The sequence below is a fragment of the Apodemus sylvaticus genome, chromosome 2, assembly GCF_947179515.1.
Source record: "Apodemus sylvaticus chromosome 2, mApoSyl1.1, whole genome shotgun sequence".
NCBI lineage: Eukaryota > Metazoa > Chordata > Mammalia > Rodentia > Muridae > Apodemus > Apodemus sylvaticus.
In genome coordinates this window covers 4,190,868-4,204,895 of record NC_067473.1, presented here as the reverse complement: position 1 = coordinate 4,204,895, position 14,028 = coordinate 4,190,868, and the positions used below count along the sequence as shown (strand labels likewise).

Genomic DNA, 14,028 nt, shown 5'->3' with positions numbered 1-14,028 from the left:
GCTGGCTTTCCTCACATTGGATCTGTAGTAAAGGGTGGCCTTGAACTTCTGATTCTCAAGCCACCACCTCCCCAGCTGAGATAACAGGCACTGCAGCTCAAACACAGGGCTTCATGCATCTTAGGCAAGCACTCTATTAACCAACCTAAAATCACAGTCCTGATAACAGCATTTTTTAAATACCAAACTCCTCAATAATAATCCATCTCTACATCAAAATACCTTAGAGAAATAAGGGCCAAAGTAGCAGGAAGCCTCATTTAACCTCAGGAAAAGACCCTTAAAAGCAGTAGTCATTATCATTTGTATCAGGTAATATTTCGGTCCCTTAATTCATAAAACCATCTCCTTTTGTTATTTTTATTATATCTGCTAGTATCTGCTTATACCCTTGTGTGTGTGTGTGTGTGTGTGTGTGTGTGTGTGCGTGTGTGCGTGCGTGCGTGCCAAGGTTTTCTCCCTCTACCATGCGGGTCCCCTGAATCAGACTGACTTGGTGGTAAGCACTTTTACACACTAAGTAATCTTGCCAGCCTAATGTCTGTTATTACTATTATTTGTGGCTGCTAACAAACAATAGTTATTCATAATTTCACAGTCTTGGTTAGGTTCAGCTAGGTAGTGTCTCTACTCTTACTAGTGGTTGCTTTTCTGACTACATTAGACCAGAAAGTCAGCTAGGACTTGAACCCTCCTGAGCCTCTGGAACAGTTAGTCTGGCAACCTCTCCCACTCCACAGATCTCCTAGCACTGCAATTACTTTAGACTCCCAAAGTGTGGGGCTGGGAAATGGCTCAGTAGTTAAGAGCACCGGCTGCTCTTCCAGGTCTTGAGCTCAATTACCAGCAACTACATGATGGCTCACAACCATCTGTACTGAGATCTGATGCCCTCTTCTGGTGCGTCTGAAGACAGCGACAAGTGTACTCACACACATAAAATAAATAAATCTTTAAAAAAAAAAAAAAAAAAGTCTCCCAAAGTGCAAAAGAAAAAGCTGTACCCAAACCTAATCAAGTGTCATTACTACTGCCAAACAGGACAAGACAAGACACAACCATAGGGTACTACACAACAAATTGACTATAAGGCCCAATGGGGTTACTTACAACAGCAGATACCATTTGTTCCTTTAGTATTATACAGATACCATCTTGATGTGTATATAACTAATAGTTAGTTCTATAGTAACTACAGCTCTATAGTACAATTTGAGTTTGAGCATGGTGATACCTCCAGCAGGTTACTTCTGGCTTTGTTTTTTGGTACTATGTTGGACACCCCAGTCTCAGTTCCTTCAGAAACAGCAAGCTAACCAAGGAAGCTCTGTTAAGCAGGATCTGCCTACCTCTGCCTCCAGAGTGCTGGGATTAAAGGCATATGCGACCACATTCCAGCTCAGATTAAATATTCTTCCAAGTCACACCTAGCCTAGAGTGTTGATGTTGCAAAATTTTTAATATCAGCACTAATGAAGAAGAAGCAGGCAAATCTGCTTTTGACTTTGAGGCTAGCCTAATCTATATACTGAGTTCCAGGGCAGCCAGGGATGGATGGATATAATGGAGATATATATATATGGTGATGGTGGTAGTGATTTTAATATGCAATGATAGGTATATCATCTGATAGGAGTCTCATTGGAGAAAAACATGGACACCATAACCAAATACTTCAACTTTCTTTAGTTGCACTAATTATGAAAGACTTAAGATTTCATGTGGTCATTTTTTAAACATAATTTGATGCTTATATCAAAGATGAAATGCATTATAATTTCAAAGCTATGTTGAGAATATAGCTCAGTGCCACAATGCTTGTCTACCACACAATAATGCTCTGGCACTGGGAAAAAAATTCCAAGTAACAAGAAATAGAGGTGATGGCACATGTCTTTAATCCCAGCACACAGGAGACAGAGGCAGGAATTTGAGGCCATGCTGGTCTACAGATTGAGTTCTAAGACAGCCAGGGTTACACAGGATTTTTAAACCTTGTCTCAAAAAAAGAGAGAGAGAAAAGAGAAAGGAAGTTTTGTTTTGCCTTATTTTTACTAGGTTCCACTAAAAGATGGGATTAACAACAAAAACATATGGACTACAACGACAGTCAAACTACTTTGCTTCTAGTGTAATAGGTTACAGTTAAACTTAGAAAGCAAACATTGCCAACTAGGAAATATGTAAGAAATGAAGCCAGCAAGATGGTTCAGCATGTAAAAGCACTGACAGCTCAGGCCTGAGTTCAGTTCCTAGAACCCATGGAATCACAAGTTAATAATAAAATAAATTAAAAAAGAAAAAGATGTGCCTGCCTGTCATGGTAGTACAGACCTACAATCCCAGTATTCTGGAGGTAGAGGCACAAAGCCAGACTAGTACTCATATAAATAAATAAATAAGTCTTTAAAAAAAAGTTTAAAAAAAACCTCCACAATACCGACTTTTATAGGTTTGAATAATGAAAACAAACTAAAATCATTTTTTGTCATAACATTATTAAGTACAAAGCTTTCCTAGGGAGTTACTGTTCTTTATAATGAAAAACATTCAGAACCGGGCGGCGGTGGCACACAGGCAGATTTCTGAGTTTGAGGCCAGTCTGGTCTACAGAGTGAGTTCCAGGACATCCAGGGCTATACAGAGAAACCCTGTCTCGAAAACAAAAAGAAACAAATCTTGAGCCTAGGTATGGTTCACTTGGTGGACTGCTGAAAAACATTCAGTAAAAAAGCCTGCTTTGAGTCTAACCTGATGGCACATGCCTTTAATCTCAGCACTTGGAAGGCAGATGCAGGTGACTGGACTTGGACAAGTTATAGGTCATCCCGTCTACATAGCAAGGTTGCTAGCCAGCCAAAGACATTAAGTCCCTGAAGGGTGGGGAAACCCTGCCTCAACACCATATATAAACACGTTCTCACACAAAGAATAAACTAAATTAAAAAATAATAATTACTGGTTTTTCTCCAGAATTTTTTAAAAGTATTAACCTTTGCCAGGCATGGTGGCTCATAATTTTTAGACCCAGCACTGAAGAAACAAAGGCAATAAATGCAAGGCCATCCAGGGCTATATAGTGAGACTCTGTCTCAAAAGCAAAATAAATTACTAGCTTTTTTTTTAATTTAAGAAGTACAAGCTGGGCGGTGGTGGCACACGCCTGTAATACCAGCACTCTGGGAGGCAGAGGCAGGCAGATTTCTGAGTTCCAGGCCAGCCTGGTCTACAGAGTGAGTGAGTTCCAGGACAGCAAGGACTATACAGAGAAACCCTGTCTTGAAAAAACCAAAATCCAAAAAAAAAAAAAAAAAAAAGGAAGTACAGTACAAAGTGTATATACCCTCCGAAATATTTTTCTATACAAAAAAAAAAAAAAATCAGCACAAGTTTAAGCTTGTGTACTTTTTATAGGATAAAGTCAGCATTAAACTTAAAACTTCACAGTTCCTGAAAAGGTTTTCCTCAAGTCAACAAACCAACAGGTAACCTCCCACACTGGTTTACACAAATTTATCTTTGTCTTGATAAAAATTTGTACAGTAGGGGTCAGAGGTATAGTTCAAGTAGTTAAGAACTTTCTAAACTGAGGTTTTGGGTACATCCCCATCAGAAAGAAAACTGCAGAGCAGACCACAGCTTGTAAGCAGATTCAGGTACATCACATCCTTAATTACCTAGGCTGAGCTTTTCCTAAATCCCATTCCTACATCCCCAGATACCTGTTGAACATTTCTATCCTCTAGCTATCTATGGAAACTTTTATACTCTGGTAGTGATGAGGACTTCTTTCTTCTCTGCCACAAATCCACCAAGCTTCCCTCTGCCTTTGCTTTGACACAGTAATAGCAGCACATAAATCACTGCCTGCAGGTAGCATATCTCTTCAAACTTTTTATCTTGGTGTTTTTTTCTAAAATAACCGTCATTAAATTACAGGTGGAGCTCCCGAGATCCAGACCAGTCAGAGCTGTAAAACAACACTTAGGATGCAGGAGGAGGATCAGGAGTTCAGGACCAGGCCTCCTCACCTCTAGATCATCTCAAAACAACATGACTAAAAAAGAACCACCCACCAAACATTTTCACTCATATTTTCTCCTCCAAGGCTTTAAAAGTGAACCATCATTCCGGATCGAACTATGACTCTGTAGCACATGTGAAAAGCCTTGATAACCCTGACTATACTACAACTTAATCCCACTCCCTATATTGAGCCTCTGCCTCCACTCTCCAGGAAAACACTCTTAACTACCCTCTGAAATAATTGTATTCTTTCCCCTGCTCTCAGTCTCACTTTCTTATCACTCTATCTGGCTAAACCTCATCAACCCTTCAGGCTTTAATTCAAATACTACTTCCTGTAAACCTTCCAGGACTCCATTTAGCTGGTGACTCTTGCAGAGTTAACTGTTCCAGACATTTTAGCATGTTCTGTGAGTGACATGTGCCAAAAAAAAAAAAAAAAAAAAAAAAAAAAAAGTCAGCAGAGTCAGATGTAGTAGAACACGCCTATAATTCTAGAAGTTGGGAGGCAGAGGCAGAAGGCACATGACAACTTCAAGGCCAGCCTGGTCTACATATCAAATTTCAAGCCAATTACAGATACATTGATAGTCTTTTTTTTTTAAAGTTAACAAGGGTCCGCAAGATGGCTCAACCAGTCAGTAAAGGCACCTGCCTCAAAGCTTGGCCATCTGATTTTGATTTGATCCCAAGTACCATGTGATAGAAGGAGAGAACAGAAAACGGAGTCCTCCAAGTTGTGCTGAGACCTTTGTGTATGTGGTGTGTGTATGTGTGTGTAGTTAGTGTGTGTGTTCACACACATATGTACATACAAATTAATCAATTAATGTATTAATGTTAACCCACAAGGAAAGAACTGTCTTAATTATTTCCAGAGGGCTGGAAGTCTGGCTCGGCACTAAGAACACTTGTTGCTCTGCAGAGGACCTGCGTTTGGTTGCCAGCACTCACATGGTGACTCACAGCAACCTACTGACTGCAGTTCCAGGGGATCTGGTGCCTTCTTCTGGCCTCCTCAGGCTCAGGCAGGCATGCAGGTGGTGTAAACACACATGCAATCAAAACACTCGTCCACATAAAATAAAAACAAAATCTAAGAAAATGCTTTTAATTTAAAAGTAAACGGGAAGCCTATGTCATCTCAAATTGTGTTATATAGCTCCTGCTGCCCTGCCTGCAGCAGCAGCGGCAGCTGCGAAACAGCCTTTGCATGAAGCTTCCTAACATACTAAAACAGAAGAGCTGTGTCATTCCTGTGTCTCTAACCTGTGCTCGTGGTAAGTCTTTCATATTCTGCAAGAGATTTAAAAGTCCAATTTCCGGATGTAGAGATGGCTCATACAGAGAGAACCTGCTTCTCTTGCAGTCGGCAGAGGCAGAGAGATCTCAGTGAGTTCAAGCCCAGACTGGTCTACACAATGAGTTTCAGGCCAGCCAGGGATAAATAGTGAAAGCCTGGCTCAAAAGATTAATTAATTTAAAGTAAAATTAAATAAATTTAAAAAAAAACTTCAGATACATCAGGAGGCTATGGCACACACCTTTGATCCCAGCACTGGAGAGGCAGAAGCATGCAAATCTCTGAGTTCAAGGGCAGCCTGCTCTCCAGAGCAAGTTCCAGGACAGCCGGTGCTACACAGAGAAATTATATCTCAGGAAAACACACACACACACTTCGGATTCCAAATTCATGATTGGTTTTCCTGCTAAATATTTCATCACCACTACCAGCACACATTGATATACGAGCCCATCATTTAACAAAAAAAAAAAAACATGCTTATTTTACTTGATAACTTTTCAAAACTTATCTTGCCAAGAAATTCTAAAAATAGTTACTGGGTATAAGCATGATAAAGAAAATATTATAAGAGAAGGAAGGGATTAATTAGCTTGCTAAATAAAAACAACACAGTGAAATATTGGCTAAACGCACTTCCTGTCTCACTGGAACCTACATGGTAGGCAAGCCTAGTCCCAAGCTTGCCCTCTCACCTCCACAAATACACTGAGGAATGCAGGTGTCCATATATACACATGTGTGCGCACACACAGACACAAATGTAAAAAATAAACACATCTATTAGAAAGGTTATTCTGTGGCATCAACTTGTTGCTAAGAGAGTCACAGATGAAAAGCCAAAACATGACACCATCTTAAGGGCACTATACTACACACCTCTCCACCAGGAAAGCATGCAGAGAGAGCTTCTAGTGCTCTGTGGTTTGTAAAGGATGCTGCCAAGGATGCTGCCTGCCTGCCTGCCTGCCTGCTTGCTTGCTTGCTTTGTTTTAAGACAGGGTTTCAGCCGGGCGGTGGTGGCGCACGCCTTTAATCCCAGCACTTGGGAGGCAGAGGCAGGCGGATTTCTGAGTTCAAGGCCAGCCGGGTCTACAGAGTAAGTTCCAGGACAGCCAGGGCTACACAGGGAAACCCTGTCTCGAAAAACCAAAAAAAAACAAACAAACAAACAAACAAACAAACAAAAAAAAAGACAGGGTTTCACTGTGTAACTCTGGTTGGCCTGGAACTTTGTTATGTAGACCATACTTATGTAGACCCCAGAGATTGTTCCATCTGCCTCTGTCTCCCTCTGCCTGTACTAGCTAGGATCAAAGGTGTGTACCACCACAATCAACTAAAGATATTATATGTATGAGTATTTGTCTAAAGATATGTATGTGCACCTTATAAACTGCCCAACATGGATATGGGAACCAAATCCCTGAACTCTGGAAAAGCAATAAGTACTCTTAACCACAGAGTCATCTCTTCAGTGCAGTCTAGTGTTCTTCATGCATAAAGACTGACCACATTTATTTTGGAAGGTAAATGAAGTACCATGAAAGCTCCTTAGTTATAAGCTTACACTGACTTAAAAGATATAAATGCTGGACAGCCACTATCTAATTAAAGAAACCTGGGGCCCAGAGAATAACCTATAATTTTACAAAACAGAAAGCAAGTAATGCAATGCATCTTATATATTGTCTTGTAATCAATTTGTAACTCTGCAAGCTGACTACATAATGCATCACAGAATTAAGTAAGAGGAAATTGTAATAAGTCATTTAAGAATGAGAAATTAAGCCAGGCAGTGGTAGAGCACGCCTGTAATCCCAGCACTCTGGGAGGCAGAGGTAGGCAGATTTCTGAGTTCAAGGCCAGCCTGGTCTACAGAGTGAGTTCCAGGACAGCCAGGGCTATACAGAGAAACCCTGTCTCGAAGAAAAACCAAAATCAAAAAAGAAAAAGTAAATCTTAAGAATGAGAAATTAAACGATATAGACACTTTTATATGTGCATGGACATCTGTTTAATTAACTTAATATATTAACAAGCAATGTGAAATTATGACTAAAAACATCATATTGTCAAATATTACAAATTCCTAGGAATAAACCAACAGTAAACTACAGTGTGGCCAAGTTAGAGAACAATCTCCCCAACAGGAAAGAGAGGCTGACAGTCTTAGATGCAGTTTTCAATTAATTTAAAACACTTTAGTAGAGCCTATGGACCAAAGATCAGTAAAGATAGATAGGTAGGTGGGATGGATCGATGGATAGATATATGGATGGATGGAGATTCCATAGGATATATAATATATATTATATATAATCCCCACTTATCTGCTAGCTTAAAAGTATTAAAAATCGCTGGGCGGAGGTGGCGCACGCCTGTGATCCCAGCACTCTGGGGGGCAGAGGCAAGCGGATTTCTGAGTTCAAGGCCAGCCCGGTCTACAGAATGAGTTCCAGGACAGCCAGGGCTATACAGAGAAAACCTGTCTCGAAAAAAAACCAAATCCAAAAAACCAAAAAAAAAAAAAAAAGTATTAAAAATTAAGAACTATTGTTTGCTTAGCAAGGCTGTACAGACCTACAAAGCCTGCTCTGGGAGGCCAGCTCAAGCTACATATCGAGTTCAAGGTCAGCCTGGGATATATAATAGGCCTTCCTTATCTCAAAAAAAAAAAAAAAAAAGAGAAAGGGAGGGTTGAAGGGAAAGTAAATGGTAGGATAGGGTAGGACAGGATAGGAAAGACTAAGAACTGCTATCATAAATATTACATATTTATATTATTTCAACAGGTACGAATAGTGATCTGGGGGACTTTTTATGCAACTGTACATACAGTAGTGAAAATCAGTTATCTATTACTTATTTCAAGTTAGTGGGTATGAGACATTTTGTTAGAGAAAGTCTTACAAATACAAAGTAACAACAGTTACCAGCTGTACTGCAAGACACCCTTGCAAGACACCATCCATTCTTAAAACAAAACACACACACACACCACACCACACACCACACACCTCAGAAAAAATTTCTTTTAACATTAACAGAATTAGACCTGCGCCCTGTACTGTTTTACCATGGGGCAAAATAACTAAATAGTTAGTCTTCGCAGTTCAGAAGAAATTTCAGAAAAATGTAAATTACACTGTTACATTTGACATTTGTACAACAGGAAATTCATATATACATATATATATGTATATATACATATATATATATATATATATATACACACACTCAACTTTTAAAATCCTGCCTCAGAAATGTAATGCCTTTAATTCAAAATATTTGCTTTTAGATAGTTAATAATTTTAATATAATTAGAGTTAATGTAAATCACATTAATTACATACCCTATGCCTTTTACATGTGATAAACAAAAAAACTTCAGCTAGTCAAAACTAGAAATACAGCTGGGTGGTTGTGGGGCACGCCTTTAATCCCAGCACTCTGGGAGGCAGAGGCAGGCGGATTTCTGAGTTGGAAGCCAGCCTGGTCTACAGAGTGAGTTCCAGGGCAGCCAGGGCTACACAGAGAAACCCTGTCTTGAAAAAACCAAAATCAAAAACAAACAAAAAAAAACCTCTAAATACTTGATTTGTTTACTTAATTAATAAAAATTCAAGCACAATGACAGGGCATGGAAGCATATGTGCCTTTAATTCCAGCACTCAGGAGGCAGAGGCAGGCAAATCTCTGATTTGATTTCAAGACCAACCTGGTCTACAATGCAAGTACCTGGCCAGCTAAAGCCTGTCTCAAACAAACAAACAAAGGATATTAGCTTTTGTTTCTTCGGTGCACTCACTCTTTGCAATTCCACACTATTCATTTACTCCAAACTTAAGTCACATTTGTTACACATCAGTTTCACCTTCAGGGTCTTGCTCACTACAGGCTCTTTTCCTCATGGATTCTAATTGGTGCAGAAATACACAAACAAAAACCTCTTTGCTATCCATTTCACATATTAGTTTCCACTTACATGTTTCAAATACAATTAAAGATTCCACTCCTTACAAAAGATACCTAATTTTAAAGAATTCAAAAGTTAGAAGCCAATTACCACTACATTTTACTTCCCTGTAAAGAATTCTGTGTTGCTTTTCAAATCTATAAGAAAAAAAAAAAGTTAAAACATAATTGACCTAAACATTTCCCAAAGTGTTCTTAAGACTATACTGTCATTCTTTAGGAAATGACTTAACTTCTCAAAAGGCCATTTTTTTTTCTTCATTAATAATAGTGCTAAGAATTAAAATAATGAAGTGGCAATAACTTAAGTCATCCTTTCTTCTAGTTCAAAGGGGTTGCGCTAAAACATCTTAACTCATCTCCACGGAGAAGCATATTGAGTGTGCGCGTGCATTTGCAAGTGAGTGACCCTAACAATGCAAAAATGAGGGCTTGTAGGTGTACTCTATCCAAAAGGAAGAATTAAACGCAAATATAAAACATTTATTTACCTCTAATTAAAGTATAGTAAGTTTTTTTTATGTTTTGTTTTTTCAAGACAGGGATTGTCTGTGTCTCCCTGGCTGTCCTGGAACTCCCTCTGTAGACCAATTGGCCTTGAACTCCACCTGCCTTCTGCTAGGCTTAAAAAGATCTTACAGGCCTGCGCCATCATGAACCCTCTTATGAGATGCAGATGTTTTTTTAAACAGTGAAATGGGAATGTTAAACCTCTAACATAGCTAGTCCTGTGTTGCTTTTTAGAACAGTATTTATGTTAAACTGACCTAATACAAAGTTACTCAAAACTCCACATAACGACTCCAAATTTCAGTCAAGGCAGGCATGTTATTTTATGTAGAACATCAACTTACAAAGTATCAGACAAAATAAACTTGTAACTTTGTATCACAAAGAGCCTAATGTAATGATGTATACATTCTCTATACAGTGTTTCTCTCAAGATTTTTCACAGCTAGGTAAGAGCTGGCAGGCGATAAAATATGCAGGCAACTAAAGGCCCTGGAACCTTTAGTAGTAAAAAGATAGCAAACCCCAAAAAAGGGTACACTGTATCAAGAGCTTAGTGGTTTCCCAAAGCCCAGGTTCTTGCTGTGGCTCAGTTAGCACTATTTTTGCTGCAATCACCAGACACAACAAATGAATGCAGGTAAACCAAACAGCCTATCCATAAATGTGTGGGCTTCTGCCTGCAAGTCCCAGCGCACCCTTCCACCGTCGACAGTTCAACGAGAATATCATACAATGAAATGAGTAAGCAACACACGCCATTCTGCAACTTTGAAAGACGGTCGCCAATCTTCCGCAGCACCCCGAAGAGCCACAATAGCTGAGCCACTAACTCACTGGCACTAAAACGGATTCCTTCATTTTCAAGCCAAGTTGCCGAATAACCACTTTTTAAGACAACACTTCTTTCCCAGTTCATCCACCGGGCACCGTCCTCACGTACGCTCAAAAACAATCGAAAGCCATTCCCTGCCCAGCTGGAGTTGAAGTTACCCGTTTAACGCTGTCTCCCCTAAACAAAGTGCTCTGGGCCGTCAGAGCCGCGGAAGCCGGCCGCGTTCCCGAAACTCTGACTCGCCCGCTCACACCTGGGCCCGTGCGATCCCGAGCGCCGGCTGCGGGGCCGGGCGGTGCGGTTCGGGGCGGTGGGGGATGGGGAGGACAGGCTCGAATGGCTTCCTAATGTATCATTAAGAAGCAAAAGCACCGGTCTGGGAGCAAGAAAAGTTAAAGGAGCCGCAAGCTGACAAAGAGCGCCGGCCGCCGCACCGGGACCACCCGGCCGCGGCGTTTGACAGCTCGGTCCCTGGCGCCCACAGCTTTGTGGCTCCGAGAGGCCGGGCCGGCAGCAAGCTGGGCGTGCTCGGCGGGGCGTGTGCGGACGCCGGGCTAGGCCCTGGGGAAGCCGCCGGGCGGTTCTCCCAGAAGCGAGGCCGAACTCCAAAGTAAAGTGCGCGGCGCGGCCGGCGGGACCTGCGCGGGCGCCGCCGAACCGGGCCGCGCCTGGGCCGCCCCGCCCCCACCGGGCCGGGGGCCTGACAGCTCCGGGCCGCGCCGCCGCTGGCCGCCCGCCTGGCTCCCTCGCGCTCAACTTACTTCTTTCTGGCTCTCTGGAAAGGGGAAGCGCCATCTTTGCGAGGCCGGCCCCGAGGTCTTTTGTCTGCGGCTGCGGGGCTCGGGGCCGGGGCTCCGGGCTCCTCGGGGGGTGCTGGCGGGGGCTGCTGCTGCTCCGCGCTCCGGTCCTCCTCCGACGACATCCTAGTCACCAGGAAAGACACATGGATCCCCGTCCTCCTCCTGGGGGGCTCCTCCCGCCGCAGCGGCCGCAGCCGTCGCCGCTGCTGCTGCTCGAGTTGCTCCTCCCCGGCTCAGCCTCTCGCATTTCCCGCAGCCCCGGGAGCAGCAGCAGCAGCAGCAGCAGCAGGTACCGGGAGAGGCGGCAACATGGAGCTAGCAGTACACGCACTCACACACATCGGCGCGGGCGCGCGCACTCGGCGCGCAGGGGCCGGCGGGGGGCGGCGGGCAAGCGGGCGGGGCGGGCGGGGCCGGCCGCGCGGGGCGGGGCGCCGCGGCCAGGGACGGGGCCGGCGGGGCCGGGCCGGAGGGCGGCGCCGAGCGGGCGGGGCGGGGCGGGGCGGGACGCGAGGGGCGCGGGCCGGGGGCGGCCGCAGGGGTCTCCGCCCGGCCCCTCCCCCAGGCCGCCCGCGGCGGGAGGAGAAAGGGCCGCGGAGGGGGCGGCGGGCCGGGGCGGGGCGGGGCCAGCCACCCCTCCCCCGCGCCGTCAGCCCGTCAGGCCCACGCCGCGGCGAAGTTTTGACAGCTGCTCCAGTTGTTGTGCTGGGTTCCGGGGTGGTGCGAGCGCCGGCCCCTCAGTCGCGCGCCGGCGGCCGCAGCCTCACACGCTGCTCGCTCGCTTGCTCGCCGCGCTCCCTATGGCTAGCGCCCTCGCGCTCGGTTCTCTCGCGCGGCTACCTCGCGCTGTTCCCTGTCTCTTGCCGGCTCTCCAGCCGGAGATTGCTCCCTCACGCTCGGGATCGCTCCCTCACGCTAGCGTTTGGCTCCATCGGGCTTAGTTCCCTCAAGCTGGGGTCCCTCTCGCTCGCTCGCTCGCGAACACTCCCTCACGCCCGCTTTCTCTCCTGGGGCAGCAAAGGAGGAAGTTTTGCGGCTGTGCGTTCACCACAAAAACAACACACGCGCACGACAGTGGCCGTCGCGCGAGGCCCGCACCCGGGTCCCCCGGGGCGACCCGCACCACAGACCTCTCAAACTCGCCGCCGGCTCGCCCACACACAGGCGCCTCCCGCCCCCGCCCCCAGCGCGCCGCTGCCACTCACGGGGCTGGCTCCGCGCATGCGCCGTGCGCTACCCGGCCGCCGCCGCTGACCTCACCGCCCCTCCCCCGCCCGCTCTGACGCGGCGGCGGCTGCAACTCCGGCTCTGGCGGGCGCTAAGCTGCGGACCCGGCATCCGGGATCAGGGTCCAGCCTGGCCGAGGCGGGGAGCGGTGTAAACACTCCGGAGCGTGCACCCGCGTGCGGTGCGCGCACGTGCGTCCGCGACCCCCTGCGGGCGTGGGCGGCCCGAGGCCTCGCGGAGTCCCACGTAGGCTTTCCTAGTGCGGCGCGACAGTGGCAGGACAGCGTCAGATCCTAACTCCAGCTGTAGTTTCTCCGTTCGACGTCATGTTTTAAACCCTGTGAGCCTCGGAGGCTGCTGGACAAAAAACCAAGCGGGCAGGTTGAGTGGGAGAAAAAATGTCTCTACTCGGACAGAAATGCATCAGCGTGAACGTTGTGTGCTCAAGATATAAAAATGGAGATACTGCTAAGCTGCTTCCCATTTAAAAAAAAAAAAAAAGATTCCCTAAAAATGGGGCCAGAATTCGCTAGGACGCCAGGCTGCTCCGCGCTTCCTTTGCATTATGGATTGACGTGTGGGAGTGAGAAATAGTAGAGATGGGAAAACAGATCTGTGGGGCGTCGTGGAAGGCTTAGAGTAGCCTGTCAGTCGCTGAGCTGCTCAGAGCCTGGAATCCCAGCGCTCTTGGCGATCAGTTCTTTCCATTATCAACAGTTTCAATGCTGGGTAAAAAGAATACACTTGTTTCTAGAGATCGGGTTCACCTTTCCTGCCACCCAATAGCCAGGCTATTAACATTGAACTGGGCTTCGCATCTGGATCGATCTTTGATAGTCTAGTACATATTACAGCTATAATCATTATTTTATTTGTTTGTTTGCAATGGCTAAAATTGAATCGTTGAGTTACTTGAATTCCTTCAGGGTTTAATCCCTGCAGACCTTTTCAGTTTTATTATACATATGTATAGTCAAAGTCTTCCCTTGGAGAAGGGAAGAAAGCTGCCTTGATCAAGGTAAGCTACAAATTAAAAGGATAGAGGAAATTGGGGTTTCTAGACAATAAAATTAGTTATCGTTGTGGTATATTGAACCCAGGGCTTTATCCACAGCTAAACTAGCACTCTACTGGGTTTTATTCCTAGACTGAATCATTTTTTAAAGGTTTTTTTTTTTTTTTTTGGTTTTGTTTTTTTTTTTTTTTTTTTTTGGTTTTTTTCGAGCCAGGGTTTCTCTGTGTAGCCCTGGCTGTCCTGGAAATCACTCTGTAGACCAGGCTGGCCTCGAACTCAGAAATCCACCTGCCTCTGCCTCCCAGAGTGCTGGGATTAAAGGCATGCGCCACCA

At 45.0% G+C, this 14,028-nt stretch overlaps 1 protein-coding gene across 11 annotated transcripts in view; it reads right to left on the bottom strand.

Annotated features, from left to right (window-relative positions):
- Positions 1-11,835, bottom strand: part of Kmt2c (lysine methyltransferase 2C) — a 227,668-nt gene extending 215,833 nt beyond the window's left edge. For all 11 annotated transcript variants that reach the window (XM_052172978.1, XM_052172983.1, XM_052172986.1 and 8 more), the window contains exon 1: positions 11,414-11,835. In XM_052172978.1, the coding sequence (XP_052028938.1) occupies positions 11,414-11,574 (161 nt within the window). In that variant the 5' untranslated portion in view covers positions 11,575-11,835. The remainder of the gene's footprint in view (positions 1-11,413) is intronic.
- Positions 11,836-14,028: the final 2,193 nt, after the last annotated feature.